The sequence below is a fragment of the Scophthalmus maximus genome, chromosome 2 (assembly GCF_022379125.1).
Source record: "Scophthalmus maximus strain ysfricsl-2021 chromosome 2, ASM2237912v1, whole genome shotgun sequence".
NCBI lineage: Eukaryota > Metazoa > Chordata > Actinopteri > Pleuronectiformes > Scophthalmidae > Scophthalmus > Scophthalmus maximus.
In genome coordinates, this window is record NC_061516.1 from 4,630,128 (window position 1) to 4,649,412 (window position 19,285).

At 45.0% G+C, this 19,285-nt stretch overlaps 2 protein-coding genes across 4 annotated transcripts; one reads left to right on the forward strand and one right to left on the reverse strand.

The window, feature by feature from the left end:
* Nucleotides 1-58: 58 nt before the first annotated feature.
* On the reverse strand, nucleotides 59-8,665 carry LOC118300401 (3-hydroxy-3-methylglutaryl-coenzyme A reductase-like). Of its 2 annotated transcripts, none has more exons than XM_047327175.1 (20): nucleotides 8,426-8,665; nucleotides 7,542-7,732; nucleotides 7,324-7,435; nucleotides 7,135-7,222; nucleotides 6,155-6,239; nucleotides 5,942-6,047; nucleotides 5,730-5,836; nucleotides 5,514-5,633; nucleotides 5,257-5,390; nucleotides 4,880-5,166; nucleotides 4,628-4,779; nucleotides 4,314-4,508; nucleotides 4,040-4,198; nucleotides 3,791-3,948; nucleotides 3,565-3,670; nucleotides 3,290-3,460; nucleotides 3,007-3,147; nucleotides 1,932-2,090; nucleotides 1,152-1,306; nucleotides 59-1,050 (listed from the first exon to the last, which is right to left on the reverse strand). In XM_047327175.1, the coding sequence occupies exons 2-20, from the start codon at nucleotides 7,701-7,703 to the stop codon at nucleotides 1,017-1,019; spliced, it is 2,631 nt and encodes an 876-aa protein (XP_047183131.1). In that variant the 5' UTR covers nucleotides 7,704-7,732; nucleotides 8,426-8,665; the 3' UTR covers nucleotides 59-1,016. The 2 variants fall into 2 exon arrangements, with proteins under 2 accessions (XP_047183131.1, XP_035480652.2); XM_035624759.2 differs by having other exon boundaries at nucleotides 4,628-4,782; nucleotides 8,426-8,664.
* A 2,106-nt stretch (nucleotides 8,666-10,771) lies between these two features.
* On the forward strand, nucleotides 10,772-14,506 carry LOC118301402 (beta-1,3-galactosyl-O-glycosyl-glycoprotein beta-1,6-N-acetylglucosaminyltransferase 4-like). Of its 2 annotated transcripts, none has more exons than XM_047330571.1 (2): nucleotides 10,772-11,926; nucleotides 12,041-14,506. In XM_047330571.1, exon 2 carries the CDS (start codon nucleotides 12,042-12,044, stop codon nucleotides 13,341-13,343), a length of 1,302 nt encoding a protein of 433 aa, XP_047186527.1. In that variant the 5' UTR covers nucleotides 10,772-11,926; nucleotide 12,041; the 3' UTR covers nucleotides 13,344-14,506. The 2 variants fall into 2 exon arrangements, with proteins under 2 accessions (XP_047186527.1, XP_035482780.2); XM_035626887.2 differs by having other exon boundaries at nucleotides 10,773-11,926; nucleotides 12,038-14,506.
* Nucleotides 14,507-19,285: the final 4,779 nt, after the last annotated feature.

Genomic DNA, 19,285 nt, shown 5'->3' on the forward strand with positions numbered 1-19,285 from the left:
GAGACGTTCAGAGGAAACGGGTGTTATTGATGTTTTAAATTAGACACTGTACAATCTCTTGACATATATATTTTTAATTGAATATTCTAACTAGAACATGTTGAGGCTCAACTTCTGAGACAACGACGTATTGTAAGGCCACTTCTGAGCTCCACTGCTTCCTGAACATGACGATACAAGAACCTCTCAATGATGTTACTCCATCCATTTACTTCCATGTCCCAAAAAAAATCAATAGTTGTACATATTTACCATAAAAGCTTAATAAATTATTTAATATGGCTTTGCTTTTCCTGTTAGCCTAAAAAAAAAATGACCTGCCTCTCGGACAGTCTGCCTCGGTAGTTGATCACAGTCTGAACAAACGCACACATTGTGAACCCGAGGTTCAGCAGCCACAGTCATTCTAAAGTATACACAGTATACAGTAACACTTTAGTTCACAAAGGATTGTGCAACATACATTCAGGCATACGGTTGGCATCTTATAATTCACTACAGTAACAGTTCGTTTTTTAAGGGTTATTTTTTGAAAATCAGACCATACCTCTGTGCCGACAGCTCTCCTTTTGTATTTGAAATGGGGAAAAAAATTAAGGATTCATTTGGAAGCTGTCGGGCTCTTCAGAGGATTGCTGGATACTTGTCAAAGACTTTGAGCAGCGAGGTGGACTTTGCCCCAGATCCGAAACCCCCGTCATGAGTCCCACTTTCTCAAATTTTTCTTCTGCAAAGCTAAGATGCAGTAAAATGGCACAAATAAATAAATGAAGCAAACAGCTCGACCGAGAAAGTCATTTTGCAATCAGTCGGGCGACACGCAAGGCGGACACACTTTGTCCGTGGTCGTCAAGCATGTATTCGGTCTGGTTACTAGTCGTCCACGACCCACAGCTCTCCCTTCAGAAGCATGTCATTAGGAGTCCCGTGCCCGGATAAGGTGCGTTCGTTCATTCGTTCCCTCCGGCCGACCCCGAAGACGGACAAAACTTCCAACATCCACCATCTCCCGACTTTTACGAAGGTGTTTTGGACACATTTGTTTTAGATCTAGGATAGGGAGGACAGAACACGTTAAGTACTCGGGGGGGGGGGGGGGGGGGGGGGGGTTGTTTAGAGAGAGCACAGAGAGTGGAGCTGAAATACCAGACCTGTTGTGGGTCATGTGGCTCTTGACGAGGTGTCCGGCAGCGAGAGCAGCCATCAGTGAGAGCTCTCCCGCCAGGACGGAGGCACAAACCACGCGGGCCAGCTGGCGGGCGTTCTCGCCGGGCTGGTTGGGACTGGTACCTTGGACGCCGAGCATCTGGAGATGGACAGAAATGGATGAAGATATTAATTCTTTGAATGTTTAATATTACACAAAAAAACATCTGGGTACTTGAATGAAGCAGGATATTATTCCACCCGTGCGTTGGTGGCTGCACAAATTCTCTTATGTTTTTCTGGAAAGCACATCCTCATTCATCAGCTGCCATCAGCTAATGGATACTTGTTTAGTGAATTTATATTTGGAACATTTAGGATGCAAATGCAAATATTTTTTGAAAGTAAATTCTATTTAAAATCAATTTTTGGTGAAATAAATGAATTGGTGTTCCTTTAATGAATCCATTTATAAAGTGATGGGCACACAAACAGCCTGTTGAAACTTTAATGAACCAAACAAACTCAGAATTTCACATTTTGGAGTTTGGAGATTTCTAACGCCATACGCGTTTTGTGAAAATCAGCTGTTAGCTGTCGCTTTTGTGTGTGCGACGAAAAAAGCCCTAGCCCTGGTTCTGTAATTCGAAATATGAAAAAAGGGTTCACAGCCCAGCCAGAGCAGTAAAAGCAAAACAGCAAAAAACAAGCTTTTTCCAGAGACGTTCATTGCCCCTTTGAAGCTGAACAGCCAAAATGAGGTAGTTAAGTAAATAGGACGTCACCTGCAGACAGGCCTGCTGGGGCGGCAGGTTGGTGCCCCCTCCCACCGTACCCAGCTCTATGGACGGCATAGTGCAGCTGATGTACAGGTCTTCTCCATCGGGACCAGCCGGCTCCATCTGAGTGATGCAGTTGGAGCTCCCCACCGTCTGAGCAGGATCCTGAAACACAGCACGCGATGGTGAGGCGCTGAGGACCATATTCTCTGAACATACACAGATACTATCCAAACGTATCTTGAAGTTAAGATTTTGTTCTTTTTCTTTTAAATGTCATCAAATGTTTTCATCCCTAACCTTCTGTCACTGAGGTAAATTAGTTTCACACAGAGTTATTCGGTCAACCATACAGCTGCATATAAATAATATGTAAACTACCTGCGTTAGTCCAGAGGATTAATGTCACGGTTTACCTCCTTCTTCTTTACAATCACAGGTGTTTATTAATTTTGTTTGTTGTAATTGAAACACTTTTTGTCTGTGACTGAGTGTGTTAATGACTAATTTTCTTAATCAGACTGGTGGGGGAATTGGTTACTAAAGATTCTATTTTAATCTACAACATAGACGCACTCATGAGTTGTTTTTTGTATATTTAGGAAATCCATTTAAGTTTCTGATACTACTTTGTAAAGCAGCATTTTCGATAGCTGCTTTCAGACATGCTCCCAAGTCCGGACGTTGTCGTTAACTTCTCCAGAGGGTCTGCATGTGAGAAGGAAAAATGTCCGCAGACGTTGCTCCGGACGTTCCTCCGCAGTTTCTCCTTCCAGCCCCCCTGGTATAACTGCCGGGAATGTCCGAGTGCAGAAAATCCCCAGACGATTCACCGCGGGAGCGAGTGGGCGGGTTGGTGACTCGTAAACAAACACTGCTTCCCACAGCAGAGTTATTATTTATGAGTCAATCTGCAAACTATGTCTGGAGGTAAGACTACTAATCCACACACACACACCTCCATGTGCAGCACCAGAGTGAGGCTGCCTGTAAAGTGACCAGAGTGATCTCTCAACAGATTCTGAGCCCATTAATGTGTGTAGAAGTCATTGAAGACTCGATTAATCGGAAGATGGATTACCTGTCCGCAGGCGATGTATATGGCAGCTACGATGTTGGCAGCATGGGCATTAAAGCCCCCTATGCTGCCTGCCATGGCCGAGCCCACCAAGTTCTTGTTGATGTTCAGGTCCACCAGAGCCGCTGTGCTGCTCTTCAGCACCTACAAACACATTCAGATGGCTCGTGAGTGAGAAACGTGTCGTTTTATCATCAGTAATATGCAGATTTGTGTTTGTTTCAGCGGCTGTGCGTGATCTGTCCACCGCCGCAATCTGAGGAGTTTTAGTCTTAGTCGTCTTTACCTCCCTGACCACCTTGGCAGGGACGGTGGCCTCGCATACAGCAGACTTGCCCCGGCCAAGAATCCAGTTGATGGCAGCAGACTTCTTGTCGGTGCAGTAGTTCCCGCTGACTGAAAGCACCTCCATGTCTGGATACTGCTGCTGGAGTCTGCGTAGGGCCTGTTCAGTCCCCTAGGACAAACGGAGCAGGCACACCCGTCACTATTTAATTGAATTCAAGATACAAGAAAATACAAGCCAACTACACATGTCTGCTAAACATGACTCAGTCATACCTTGGAGAGCATGTTCATGCCCATGGCGTCTCCCGTCTGAGACTGGAAGCGAATGTACAGGCTCCTCCCAGCCAAGCTCACCAACAGCTTCTCCAGACGAGCAAACCTAGCAAGAGCAAATATCCACGCGTGAGCCTTGTTTCCGACAATAACATCACTTATATTTGTGTGTGATTCCATTTTCATCCTGTTATTGTTTTCAATAAGTCATGGCGTTTCCTCTGACCTGCTGGTCTGGTCGAAGACCTCTTTGATCAGACTGAAACTGTCCGAGGTCTCGAGCCAGACTTTGACCTCTGCAGCCCGGCACGCTGAGGGCAGTCTCACCACGGGACCCCGGGTCATCCCGTCAGCTAGGATGCTGCTGTGGCAACCCCCGCTCAGCTGGACAGGAAAGCAGGGACAAGAGTCAGCACAACACCCAGGCGGAAACAAAAGAGTGAACCACAGCTAGAGCTAAATCTTCCCCACTTACAGAAAGTGCCCTGCATCCCCTGTTAGTGCTGGCGACCAGGCAGCCCTCTGTGGTCGCCATGGGAACGTAAAACTGCTTCTCGTCCAACAGGAGAGGACCAGCCACTCCAACTGGCACCGGCATGTACCCGATGACGTTCTCGCAGCAAGTACCAATCACCTACAGGACAGGAACATAAATAAAGCCACAACAAAGGCTACGACTGCGACGTGAACACAGAGATATTTAACTGTCAAAATAAGAATTCACAAATAGCACAATTTTCTGCTCAAACCTTAGCATAGTCGTAGTCCTTGTAAGGCAGATGAGCCAAGGCAGAGGGAACAGGCAGTTTGGGTGATAACATCTCCCTCCTGACAGCCACGCCCCTCTCTGGAGTCTCAAGGACCGCCTCCAGTTTATAGTTGAGGATGTTGCGTGAGGTTACCAGGTTCATCACCTCTGCATCGCTGAGGAAACGGGCTCCTCTCTGAGAGGCATCACGGACAAAAAACAGTGATTTATTTAAAACCTTCAGACACAGACGGGTCTAAAGAGGTCTGCTGCTTTGTGTCCATATAGGATTGTCGGACTGCGATGGCAGCTTGCCTGAGGATCCGAGAGGATGGCCACACATTCCTCCAGGGAACGGGGATCTGAATGGGAGTTACTCGGAGGAACAGAAGCCGTCGGAGCGAGAGAATCTGCAAGCCACGAAATGCAGGGGCCGTTTTCCGCCGGAGTCTCGATCGCTGCTGCTGCTGCTGCAAATGAGGACGGACACGTAGTCGTGTTGAGCAACAGAGCAGTTAGATCAGTGGCATTAGTAAAAAAGCTAGCGGAGCCAATTATACGTCTCACCCTTCTCTGTGATCGCCGTGTCAGCCTCGGGGGAAAGTTTTGTTTCTGAGACAGCTGGGGAGGTGGGTTTGGTTGCCGGGATACCGTTCACCAGCTTCTGGAGTTTCTGGGCTGGGAGGTCCCTCCTGCAGCAGTCCCCCGCCGGCCAGGGCTTCTGGGCCGGAGGCGAGCTGATAATGGGACTTTTGAGGGACAGCGAAGACTCTGTCTCCGTTTGCTCAAAGAAGACGTACTTCACAGCCAGGAGCAGAGCGAGGCTGAGGGTTATCACCTGCTCCATGTCCATGCTGGAAGAGAGGCAGCAGTGCGTCAGAGGTTTGACTACACAGGAATGAATAAGTCAAACGTAGCTACAGAATGAGCATTTGTGTTATTACCCGGTGAGCTTCAGAGGCCACGTGGTGCTACCAGACTCCAGTCTCTTAGCCATGGGCCCCTCCGCTGTTCGATTCTGACTCTGGTTCTCAGCTGCCAGTCGAGTGTGAGCATGAACCAAGGCTAGACCCAGAGACTGAGGAGGGTATGATGAAATATCCTGGTGAGACTGGTGTTTACATTCTGCATTCTTCTCATTTTTAAATAAGCCGCCGTTTTGTTAATATGTGCGGTAACATGGCTGGATACGTTTTCTCACCATGATGATTTTAACCCTCTGGGTCACGGGGTTGGGCTTGTTGTCCTCTTCTTCGGCCAGCACGCGCGCAAAGTGGCTTAGCTGCCAGATCGGACGACCCTCGCGACTCTCCCGGGACAGCTGCAGACAGACACATACAATACAATAGCTCACTTCAAACTCATTTCGAGACTCTGAATATTATTAAATGTCCTCAAAGTCGCCGATCTTTCCTACCTCCAGGACCAGTGAGACACAGGCGGGGAAGAAGGTCATGAAGACAAAGTAGTTGGCCAGGACGGACATGCAGCCGAAACAACACATGATCTCTAATTGCGGCACGCCTGGGAAACAATAAGAGACCAGCAGTGAGTTGACTGTCACAAAGTTTTTAACAAATACAACACGACAGCTTTTTGTGCAGATAAAAAAAAACCAGGAGCCCTCACCTGACATGGTGCCAATCCCAATCACCAGACACTCAACCAGAGCGTCTAGCGTGAAGGTGGGGCCCAGGATGGCCATGCCCTGGGAAATATTCTCCCTCACCTCCTCCTGCACACACAACACACGGAGCGACGGAACTAGTCAGCGACACCTCGGCCACGTTTTGTCAATATGAATACATGGATCTTGGTTCAGTTCGCAGCGCTTGACATTACCTGAGAGTTCGAGCTGAGGGCAAATTTGGCCAATGCACAGGCTTTGGACAGGTCGATGAGCAGGAGGAAGAAAGGCAGGGCTTCACTGTGGGACAAAAGAGACAATCAGGAAGTGACAGTGAATGAGGGCGGCTGTGGCTCAGGTCGTAGAGTCGTTCGTTCACCAACTTTGTGGTGGGCAACATGTCAGCTGACTGGTTCAAAATTGAGATCATTTGTTCATTTGTTATTTTGTCATTTGTTTGTTATTTGTGTTATTTTTTATATTACTATTGAATCAAACTTGTGATTAATGTGAAAGGGCTGCAAAGCTCTTGATCTGGCACCATAGTGTAGCCGGTAGGGGTGGGCTATCTGACGATCTCATTTCGGAATCGATCTTAATTTGGTATATGATCTGATTTACAGAGGAATCGATCACATCGCAGGGAATTTTCTGCGACGCTCTGGCGAACGCAGAAACCGTAATGACTCTAAAAAACAAGCCAGTCATGTAACAGAAAACTGCGCGTGCGCTCATTACAACCAACTTATATTAATTTTTTAATGTAGAGAGTACCAGTGTACTGTCTGTGTCGGCGTCAGGTGCAGTGGGCGTGGCCAGCTCTCAGTGTCAGCGGTGCATACAGAGACGTGAGTCGCAAATCTCGTTGTACTTCACCAAAATCAATGGAGACAACGCTCCTTTGCCACAAATGTAACAAATGTTTTGCAATCAAACAGTCTATTAACAGCGAATTCCAGTTTAAGTAGCATCCAAACAGATCATTTTAAAGGTTTAGTTCACCCTTTCTGAATTACAGGTCCTCACAAAAATAACAATGCGATAATCTCTCGCCAGTGATTTTATTTTTCCCTCTAAAAAACACTTATCACTCGTAGTAACCTTCAACTACAAATGCCCCAAAAAGTGAATTAGGAATCGGCCGTCTAATTCAATAATCTGAAGAACAAAATGTTGGTGCGTGTGAAACACTTACTTGAGGCCCGTCAGCTCTTTCCCAAAGAAGTGTATGACCACTGTACTGAAAACAAAGCTGGAAAATACCGTGAATAAACCCGCAATACCTGTAAGAAGAGAGGGGGGGAAAAAACATGAAGTGAAGCTGTGCCTTTACCGCTGACTGATGTGCACGCTGCAACGTCCGCAACACGTCAATCGTACTGACCCAATATGTATTTGGATCCCAGCTGTCGGAGATTCTTGAACTGGAAGTAGACGTAGACGATGGCCATGCAGCGGGTGACTGTCAGGATGATTATGTCGCTGCTGTGGATTTTCTGCAAGGAAAGAAAAAAAAAAAAACTTGGTTAAGAGTAAACACGCACAACATGAACAAAACACTCGTCTTTCCTCAGCTCGAGGGTAAAGACGACGCCGCCTCACCTCCTCCACTTTCGGGCACTCGTTCCACGAGCACATCTGGCTGCTGGCCGCCAGGCTGTTCATGGACACGAGGCAGACGGTGAGAGCGAGGGTGCCCACTATGACCTCCCATGGGTGGGAGGCCACCAGCAGGCCGTGGAGCCTGAACAGATGTCCCAGCATGGTGTTGCCAGGGTGCCTCTGAGCCACACCTGTGTAAGAGAAGCACAACGTCACATTGCATTCATTCTAGAACAGTTAATCGATTGACTATCGCCAACTATTTTGATAATCGATTGATCGGTAGGAGCAGTATAAATTCTCTGAATTCAGCTTTTTAAAAGTGAATATCTTCTGGTATCTTTGCTCCCCTGCGACAGCAAACTGTGTGTGGACAAAACCAAACATCATCTTCACACGTCGATGGCTATTTCTCGGCATTTTATGGATCAGAAACAACTGATCCAATAATCGATGGTGAAAATAATCGTCAGTTGCAAGTCCTAGTTCGCTCCAAGGCAACATACATTGAGTGCATTCAACCACGAAGACGTTTCCCCGAAAAGAGCAAGAATCAACATAAACGTGTACATGTTTATTCAGACAATAAATGCGGGGAGTGTGGTGCAGTTTGGACACGAGGATGTGACAGACACTTCAGACGGTGACGGCTCGTGATCGATTCTTCGCGGTTCTGATTCTGGTGACGTCACATCAAAGTAATGTCTCTGATGTGTTACGACTCGTAAACCGTCGACCAATAACCCCCCAATAAAAGTTAGCGTTAGCGTCGGTTAGCAATCGGCTACGTTAGCTCGACACACCCGGACAAAGCGACCGTCGCCAAGGTCAGTTCGCCCCCGCAGCCTCGGGGCAGTTTGACAAGACGGACATAAGACACGTACTTCTCGGGAGAACTGTCGCCGCGGTCAGAGGGTCCCTTCCATGGTCGGCACGGATCTCGGTGTTCCGTAAGTCGCTCGGCTAGCTGGCCACTTCGTCCTGACGTGCCGCCGAAGCCAACATGGCGTTTCGGAAATCCCGACGTCATGCCTACGTCTTACGACGAAGGGGCGGGGCGTCGGGCTAGGGGGTGGAGCTGTGAGAGGTGACGCGGAGGGGGAAGTCTGAGGAAATCGTGGAGAAAATGACACAAACATTAAAAAGTGCAACATAAACGACATAAGTGATGTGAATTGTTTTAACATTTAGATTTATATTCAACATTTATGTTTAACATTTAGATTTAGATTTCACATTTAGATTTATATGCAGCATTTATATTTAACATTTAACATTTAACATTTAGATTTAGATTTAGATTTAACATTTAACATTTAACATTTAGATTTAACATTTAGATTTAACATTTATATTTATATTTAACATTTATATTTATATTTAGATTTAACATTTAACATTTAACATTTAGATTTAACATTTAGATTTAACATTTATATTTATATTTAACATTTATATTTATATTCAGCATTTATATTTAACATTTAACATTTAGATTTAGATTTAACATTTAGATTTAAATTCAACATTTATATTTTACATTTACATTCATATTTAACATTTAGATTTAACATTTAGATTCAACATTTAGATTCAACATTTAGATTCAACATTTAGATTCAACATTTAAAATTTAGATTCAACACTTACGTTTTATTTTTACAAGAAAAGTAAATATCACATGTTCACAAATATTGTGAAAACATCTGATCAAAGGTGACTTAAAAAAAATAACTTTTTTATACATTGTTTGTTGCTATGTGGCAAAATGTTGCTGTTTATTTCAGTGTGCTCCACTTTACATTTGGCGCCCCATAGCCTACAAGCGATTTATTATCTACATATACTGATATGATATGATACTGAGTCACACTGAAAATTAGATTAGACACTGTGCAACGTTTATTTGGCTCTTTGGGTAAAGTGGGAGGATTCCAAAAGCAATTGCCATAAATATTTTCCATTTATCTTTTGAACTTTGTTAACTTACTGATAATAAAATCACACTTATCTACACTTTAAGATGAGTTTTAATTCACAATATTCAGAGCAAACGAGCATACTGGAATCACTGTAACAACTACTTAAAATATGAATCTGTTAAACCTGCCGGTGCAGTTTGATCTGCAAGGGTGTGGTCAATTTCTCAAAAAACAAACAAAAAACCACAAGAGGATATTAATGGTTACGTTATTCAGCCAGGTGAAAGAGGCCCGCATTCCAGCTCATGAATACCCCATAGTCTTCATGGCTGCAGGTAGAATTTTCATATTTTACAGAGGAAGGTCAACACTCGACCTTGTGCTCTTTGTGGCATGTGGACAGTTTAATCGAATTAGCCGTCCGTGACCAGCAAGTCGATGATATTTAGTGGATAATGAACTGGCTGCATGTTGCAATCTATTACAAGGTACATGATCACATACAAAAAATAATAAAAATAAACGTATTTGGGGTTGTTTCCTTTTTATCCACAACACATAACTCACATAAATCGTTCACGCGTACTTTTTGGTTCAAAGGTCACTGTTTGAAGTTCTTACTCCTATAGCTATGAGGAACATTTCATGCCATTTAATGTACTGCTGCTGAAGCTGTTGCGCAAGCACCAAGTGAGGACTTTACTCATTGACAACAGTAGGCTACTTGTTTCCCTTTCATGCTCAGCGGTGAGGCAGCCAAAAGTCACTTTACAGTGGAGCTACTACTGCAGAAGACGTGAACTTATAAATACTCTGAATGTCCATCGGATCTCAATGTTTATGTGTCCGTTGATGTTGCAACTTCATCTATGTGGCTACATGGTAAAATATTCATAACTGTTCACTGTTCAAGTAGTTTTAAATAGTCTGCAAGTAGTAAACGCTGTTTCTTTGGGCCTGGGAGCCTGTGAGCCTGCAGTGGCCTATGTGTTCTTATTATTACATATTACAAAATGTATACCTACATTTTGGACCTTTACAATATCAGTATGTACTTTACCAGTTCCTTCACTGGCATGTACACCCGACTGCATGAATGCTGAGTATTGTTGTACGCCTGTGAGTTTGCAGAGGCCACAGGCAAACTCAATGGTTGAAATGATTTATATGCATGGTTAATGAGAGCTCTCTCTCTCTCTCTCTCTCTCTTTGTTGAAAGGCATTTCCTGAAACCAATGATGAGGTAATGAAAAAAAGAAACGGACTAACACACCAGGGTTCTTCTGATTTGTAATAAAAAAGCAATGCACAGAGACTGCTCACATTCATGGCCCATAGTTTGCCCTGCCTATACTGTACCCTACTTGTGGCCAGACTTGCAATTGAGAATTTGGTATTGACAGTGGGCCAACTGCATTTCAGGCTCCAGATAATTCCTCCACAAAGCGTGTTCAGCAAGCAGAACCTGTTCGAAGTCGTCCACAGGCCCGCATCCCTCTTTTCAGATTGGTATCTAACGTCCAGATGCGTAAAACACTGTGTTTCTGAGTCTTCGCAGCTTGTTTTTTTTTCTATTCAAAAGCTCGCTCTATGTTCTCCCACACGGACACACGCTCTCATCTGGGTTGTAGCGTCGGCACAAAGAGAATGATGTTTTTTGTTTTTTTCTGAGGTTCATCCCTCGAAAGGGAAACCTGCTCTGCAGGCCGAGACGAGCGGTTTTAGGACTCCCGGAGTAAAACCCCGAGTGCCACCGTTCTTCTCTTTGACTTCTCTCTTCGGACGAATCCTGCCACGCGGGTTTTCCAACCATCCTCTCTCTCCAAGCTATGAACTCTCCGCCGGGATATCTGCTCTGGGACCTTGTCCGTGTTTTTACGCACAGCTCGACGCCTTTTGGAGCCTTTTGGAGCCGCTCCCTGCAAGCGTTGACAGTGTGCCTTATCGATTTGCCACAAGAAACGGCACTTTTTTTGTTTGTTCTTTTTTCTTTTGCTGCCTGTATCAGTCATATTAGTTCGGACAGAGGCTTCCTCGAGCCCCGCCCCTCTCTCCGGCTCCTATTCGCTTCTCCTCTCCGGGACACTGGGGCCGAGCAAAGGCTGAGATTCGGAGCGTGCGCTACTTCTTGTCGCCTTTGTGCGACAGAAAATGTGGCAAAATGAAATGTCGGCATGCGGAACGGATGGTTTCTTTTCGTTGTTATTCATTTTTTGAAGTGGATGGTGACAACGCTCGCGCGTAAAAGTGGAATGGCGCTGAAGACACATTTTCACTTCGAGTATTTTTTTTCCTGACATCGCATCATCACATCGCTTTCTAAGTAGAGAGCAGGAAGGACCCAGATGTAACGGAGACAATCTGAACGTGTCCCAGTTTTTACTTTTGCCGTCGGAGTGCGACTTGATGAAACGGTTTGTGGGACGCTGGCCGGGTAGACTGGCACCATGCGCATGGATCAGGGTGAGTGTGTTTTACACTGGGCCTGTGTCAAATGCACATTTCTGATCTTCAGGTGTTTCTTTCACGGCGTTGGCCTCTGTCCCCCCCACCTCACGCTTGTCTCCCCTGCAGCAGAATGAGTGCAAGACTTTTTAGACTGAGGAGGAAGTTCGCACCGTCACGCCTGTGCCTGCTGATCCTGTACGTCCTGCTGTTGGTCAGCGTGAAGTACAGCTCCGTCCCCGAATCTCCACCTGAACCTCCGCCGGCGGCCTCGGATGATGTGCACACATTTCACAAGTACAATGTCAGCTGCTCTGCTATATATGACATGGACCCGGCGGAGGTGGGCAAATCCCTGATCATTCGAAGGCGACACGTTGTGGAGGACACGGATGAAAGCCTCGTGAACCTCACCTCAAACTGCCCATTATTCCTCAAGTCCCGAGGCTATGACACGGTGTGTGTCTCGCAGGAGGAGAGAGACTTCCCTCTGGCTTATTCTCTGGTTGTGCATAAATCTGCGTGGATGGTAGAGAGACTCATCAAAACACTGTACACACCTGATAACATCTACTGTATTCACTATGATCAGAAGTCTTCGGCTCAGTTCATTGCAGCCATTGAGGGTCTGGACCGCTGTTTGCCCAATGTCTTCATCGCCTCCAAGCGAGAGTCCGTCTCTTATGCGAGCATCAGTCGACTGCAGGCTGATCTCAACTGTCTCTCTGACCTCCTGGAGTCCGAGGTCAAGTGGAAGTACGTCATCAACCTCTGTGGCCAAGATTTCCCCCTCAAGCCCAACATTGAGCTGGTGTCGGAACTGACGCGTTTGAAAGGGGCTAATATGTTGGAGACAAGCCGGCCTTCTAAGCTGAAGGAACAGAGGTTCACGTTTCACCACGAGCTGAGAGATGCTGCCTTCGAATATCAGAAACTGCCAGTGAAAACGGAGCAGAAAAAGACCCCGCCACCGCACGGTATCGAGATGTTCTCTGGCAACGCCTATTTTGTCTTGTCACGGGACTTTGTTGTGCACATGAACTCCTCGGATGTGGTGAAAGATTTTTTAGCCTGGTCAGAGGACACGTACTCCCCAGACGAGCACTTCTGGGCCACACTCGTTCGACTGCCAGGTGTACCCGGGGAGGTGCCCAGATCTGAGCCCGATATCACCGACCTGATGAGCCGGACCCGGCTGGTGAAGTGGAGTTACTTGGAGAATCACGTATACCCACCCTGCTCGGGGATACACATCCGCAGTGTTTGCATTTTTGGCGCTGGAGAAATGCACTGGTTGCTTAACTATGGCCACTGGTTCGCCAATAAGTTCGACCCCAAAGTGGATCCCGTTGTCATTCAGTGCCTTGAGGAGAGGCTGGAGGAAAAACAAAAGTTATTCCAGTCAGTGACTTCCACAACCTGTCCTGAGGGTTAACCAGAGCTTCAACAATGTGAAGGGCTTTTGCTACGCAATGATAAATTTCTATGAAAAGTGCCTTAAGATGATGTATGTTGTGATTCGTCTACAAATACAATTGAACTTAGCTGAATTGAAAAGCAGCAGAGGGGGCGTGTATACCCCATGCAGTCAATGCTTTTTAATATTGTAATAATGATATTTCATAATGACATCATCATGATGTAATTCAAACCACGTGACGACAAATGATTGGTATATGGAAATTAGATGTAGACTCTGTCTCTAATCTTATTGTTTGGAAAAATGATGATGTAATTCCCGCCATATGATCATAAACTATCGTCCGATCTAAGCTTTAGGTCTCGTCTATAGCCCTGTACGATGCAGAGATTCCGTGAAATGTGCATTTTTGAACTATGCATGACATTATTTTCTGCCTTTGTTGTGACTTCTTCATGCGACCACATATGATATCATATGACGGAGAATCATTTAATTTATTGATAATATAAGCTTAGGCTTGATTGTCTCTGTAGCCCTATAATTGTCGAGATATCTTGGGAAAATGTGTATTTGGGACCATATTTTTGTTGACGTTGACCTTTTTACAGATCACCTTCAAAAAGGTGATCTGCAGACTCCCCTGCTTGTGCGCGTACGCCGACGCACAGTGTAATAATCCTTAGCCGCAGCCCTGCATCAGTAATACTTAGCAACACTGTGTTAAATAAAGATGGCTTCTTTCTCACTGACATTCAGTGGCATGCGGCTTCACCGGCTGTGATCAGCATCCTTTATAATACCTGTTACCTCAAAGGATCAGTTCATCCAAATTGCTGAAAGACACATCGTTTCTTTCTTGTGGTGTGTATCCATGCACATAGTTTTGGTATTATTTGTTCAGAACACAGCAGTTAAAAAGTGTGTCTTCTTTTATACAGGCGCGGTGAAAATAATATGTTGAATTTGGATGGATGACTTTAATGATGGGTAATTATAATGTAATCAGTGGTTACGTCTGAGACCCAACATGCCCCACCCTTGTTATCTATTTACAATTCTTCTGACTCATGTGGAAAGATTTTAAGTACGCGCAAGTTACACAACATATCAGTCGTTATGCAATAGGTAGTGTCAAAATGCAAAATCTTCAATTAAATGTAACTTTGAATAACTTGTGACCGTCTCTGTATTTTATCCAAACACAAATCTAAGCGGAATATTGTACTTTTTTTTTTGTTGTTTTTTTAACTTAACTGTGGTTTTGTGCTGCCATGTACAAGATGAAAAGTCTGTGTGACTTCAATGACTGAGTGTTGGGAAACTGGTGTGGGCACTGCTGTCACCCGTGGCCTTGGAAATGCACATACAAAGTTACCATACAGCTACACATGGTCTAGCTACATTCTTTCAGCCAGTGAAGCATCATGTTACCTCAACACACATCATTCCATCAACGGACCTTTTTTTTTCGTGTGCATGTAACGTTATATTGTAGTCAGTAAAAACAAGTACTGGAGACAAAGAGAGCACAACATATTTTAGAGTTACTACCTGATTCAAAGTTCACACAGTTAACTGGTCTGTAGTTGTAATTTGGTCGTGGGTCTTAAATAGCTGCACTGTTGAGGTTTAAGATCCCCACAGGCTGGTTTTAAATCCTCTAGTTAAAAATGAGGAAATGACACCCACAGTGCTTGTTTTCCCTCATTGAAGAAACACGAAACCTATGAATATGCAGATGTGTTATCTTCGGTTGATGGCAGAAGACGAAATGCCAGTGTCGATCGGAGGTTTCAGGTTCTTGCTTCACACTTAGGTTGCATGTCCGACCACAGTCGACCTCCAAAATCCTGCTCATACGCACACGTCTTCAATTCAGATCCAAGATCCAACAAAATCTGCACACGCACCATACCAGTCTGCCCAGTGAGGTTCAAACAAGCGAAGTAACAGTGAGCAAAAAGCACGTTTGAGTAAAAGGGGAGACTTAGAGAGAATCCTCACGAAACAAGTCCATAGTGGCCGCTTGTGCAGTCATCAGCCGCCTTTTAACTATACTTCATGCTGCCGGCTGAGCAACACTCACTGTGCGACATTTACACGTTCCACCGCCTGGAGGTAGTCAAGTAAGTGGAGCGCAGACCATGTTCAGTCACTGCAAAAGCACCGCCAGAAAGGAAAAGATGATTCAAAGGCAGAGAAGCCGAGGAGGGGGAATGTCTCAGTGCTTATTAAAGAACAGCAAACCACAGACATCACACGTAACTGTTAAACATATTTGCGGTGTGTTTTCCTCAAAGGCGGTTTGACAGCGCTGGTTTGTGTTGGGGGGGTGTTGGTTAACACCAGGGTATCACATTGTGACTGTCATTAACTTCAGTGCCCTGTCTGTCCTGCTCGCTGAACGCACAGCGCTCGAGTCAAGTTCCGGTAAATTATTCATTTGTGTGGAGGACGTTTTGCAGCTCGCGTATGAGTGAGCCGGACGACCTGGCACGAGAAACGCCGCACCTATGTTGTCAGGTCGCACGGCGACCCGTCCACATACGAGCTCTCCCATCCACATATGGTTTCTTCTGGTTCCCAAAAAACCCCCCCCAAATGGCGCTGGCCAAAATGCTAAAAGAACGGTCGTTGACAAACCAATGGCTGACGTCATGGTGGGTCGCAAAGAAAAAGAAAAATTCAACTCCAAAACATTGACTTTAGAGCTGTCGACGTATGTGGAGCTCACGTAGCATCATCTGGGCTGCAAAATGTGTTGTTTGCACTTCCTCTCCGCTTCTTCACAGTTGGTTGAGTTCTTGTTGTGTGAGGGTTGTTTTTTTTTTGTGGTGGTTTTGAGAAAAAGGGTGAGGCCAAAAGCCTTGGTAATCCTTGTGTCTGGTTTCAGACTAAATGTTTCTGGAGTCCTAGTGTTGATTAATGTTCATTTGGTGTCTCAAACCACTGTACAATGTCATTTGATTGTCTCCACGAGTTGCACTTTTAAATCAACCACAGAAAAAAAGCCTTCTCTGCTGCCCAGGACGTCCTTCGAGAGGAACAGGTCACCGCCTGACACATTACAGCATGACTTCGTCTGTGATCGCCGCTTTTTCCCCCCCCCGCTGCGACAAAATATGATGTGAAAGTGCAACGGTAGGAAAGCAGAACGTTTTATTTGCTTTCACTGAGGCTCACCGTAATGTTCCGAGCTCTCAAAAAGAAAAGAAACAAAGAAACGCCGTTCCGAGGTGTTTGGATTTGCAGCGCTTTGCTGAGGTCCAGACCCTGACTGGCTGTTTTGCGGTGAACGAGCACCACGTCCACAGTGCTGCATCCCACGCAGAAACGAAAAAAGCGCCGCAGGTCAGAATGAGGCGAGACGTACCTTTGTTTGCGCGATCTATAGCCGCGTTTGCGCTGTCAAGGCCAAAAACTCAGTCAGGGCGGATGTTGAACAATGTCACACTCAGTACTTGGAGATAAGCCCGGAGATGGAAGATGCAGCAGTACAGTACGTGTTTTGAAAAGCCACATGAAATGAAACAGCTGACATAGCTGCGACGTGGGCCGAGCCCTGCACTAGTTGTACGGTGTGCCCGACGCGGTTTGAGGAAAATAAAGATACCCTTCCAACAACACAGGATTCCCTGACCGGGAACCGCGTGCCAACCCGTACCAGTTTGACGAGGTTACCTCTCAGAGAGTGAGGGTTTGAACAGTCGTTCAATTTTCCTGTTAGTGGAACTGGGTGTGTCTTGATGGAGTACAAAATGTCATTTCAAGAACTTGATCAACACGTTAGAAGGGAGATGTGTGCTTATTTGAATGCAGAATGGCCTCATAACTATGGTACATTTTCCTCCATTGATCGAGGCCCACTGCCTTGGTATGAACTGCTTTATTCTGTATATAGCTGTCCAGTCTGCATTAACTATAAACTGTATAGAAAGAGACATTATTTGCTGTCTGTGGCAACAAAAAAACCCCCCAACAACATAGCACATGTGATTATAAAAAAAAATGAAATTAACAAGTAGAAAATGTCTTATTTTCATGGCCAATATTTCGAATCCAAATTTGACAGAACATAGATTTTTCTGTTCACCAAGAAAGAATCTAGACCTTAAGCTGAGCAGGTTATTCAAGGCAGCTGAAAAACAGTTGAGGAGGCGGATCGTGCCGCACATATGACGTGTTCCTTAGAGGGCAGTAATTCACAAGGATGGGGATGGCGCAATTTGTCGATTGTCCTCTGTTGCCTGCCTCGTTGCCGGCCGCACTGACAATTCTGGCCACTTTTTAAATATAGATAGATAAATCTATCTATATTTATTTGAGAGCATTTCCACACCACTGTGCTAATTTTAGGCGTCTAACAAGTACAACGTCACTGCAGCGTCAGACGTTGAAGGAAAAGAAACTGTAAAGGGTAAAGGTGATAAAAAAACCCCATCATAGAGAATAGTGAACTGGCACCAATGCGATCATTTCAGCTCCGTCAAACGCCGATATATACAGTACAGCATCTTGTTGTGATGCTGAAATCTGAATCTTACAAGGGCGGCTAACTCTAATTTTGCTAAATTCCTGTCTCGTATCCCTGTAACCTATTCAGTTCATGTTTTAACGCCTGGCTCAAGGATGGAAACAAAAGGAGAGGTCACACAGAATTAGGCTGCGTACCAGAAATGCAAGGAGGCCGGTCAGGGAGGATGCCAGAACCGGGGGAGAGACAAAGCCGAGAGACAATGCTGTGGGTTTGAACAAACAGGCTTCAAATACCGGCCCCTTGCAGGTGGAGAGACAGAGAGGGAGCTGTCTTCACCAGTGGAAGCCCAGTATTTGGACTAAATTGTGTTTTGACCTATCATTAGGCCTTTTTATCCCCATGTCCTCTGCTGAGGCTAAACTACACTGGCTGCTCAAGCTGAACTGCTCAGTTGTCGCGTCACCGTGATTCTTTACCAAGTTCCACCAGTCTGTCTTACAAATAGCCACTAGTTAGAAAACCCATCTGGTATCGCAGGCTTTTTGTAAGTGCATAAATTGCCATGCCCCAAAATACAAAAGTCCGTGTGTGAAAAAAGAGCTGACTAAGAATGCGTCACAGTGCAGGTCTCCGATCTGATACTGAATAAATGAATATGCTCTGTTACACCGTTGCAATCCTCATGTTTTGTGTTTACTGGTTTTATATTTTTTCAAATTAAGTTCTGGGACACACAATTTTTCTTCTGCTGAGGCGCTGTCCATGGTGTTGAAAGGTGCGCTGATGAAAAATCCATAATTGTGCCATAAAATAATAGCAATAAAAAAGAATGATAAGGAGAGGAAGAATGTTCTGAAACCTTTTGTTTAGTTGTTGTACAACAATATTATAAAAAAAATGCCTGATCTGTTGAACAGTACATTTCCTGTTCCAGCTGTCTGTGTACGCATGAAAGGTTTTTTTTACTGGCTCGCATTAATTCTTGAAATATTCATATAATCCAATGGAATCATCATTTGATTTTGACTGTTTTCAGCGTAAACACTCCTCCGACATCTATAATTTCCATTTGAGCATGACAAACTTAGACAGATGAATGGCTGAGTAATGCAGCGGGGTGCACACTCTTTATCTAAATAGTACATTTCTGTCTCCATGACTGACAGATGAAAGGGCTTTTGCAGATTTCAATATACACTTGAAGAATTTAAAACAAGTCACATTGGGTTCTGAACCTTTACATGGGCTAATGTGTGTATTTATTTCAGTGACAGAGATCAATTTATCTTCCAAATTCACATGTTCCCACCGTGAGTACTTCTTGTTGTGTTACCCACAAAGGGAAGCGCGCGCTTTCAAAATCTGAATTGCAAGGACAGCGTATTACAAAGAGTATGTTTTAGTGCATGAAGAGAAAACGCTGAAAGAATCAACTGTTGGCATTGTGTGGTGACACCAAACCGAATAAGGAAACTGT

Excerpts from the sequence above, each read along its gene's own strand:
- LOC118301402 (XM_047330571.1), top strand. The coding sequence starts at position 12,042 with ATGAGTGCAAGACTTTTTAGACTGAGGAGGAAGTTCGCACCGTCACGC.
- LOC118300401 (XM_035624759.2), bottom strand. The coding sequence starts at position 7,703 with ATGCTGGGACATCTGTTCAGGCTCCACGGCCTGCTGGTGGCCTCCCAC. Across the intron at positions 4,783-4,879 it reads CACGGCGATCACAGAGAAGG|CAGCAGCAGCAGCGATCGAG; the intron begins GTGAGACGTATA and ends CCTCATTTGCAG. Across the intron at positions 1,051-1,151 it reads AGCCACATGACCCACAACAG|ATCTAAAACAAATGTGTCCA; the intron begins GTCTGGTATTTC and ends TCCCTATCCTAG.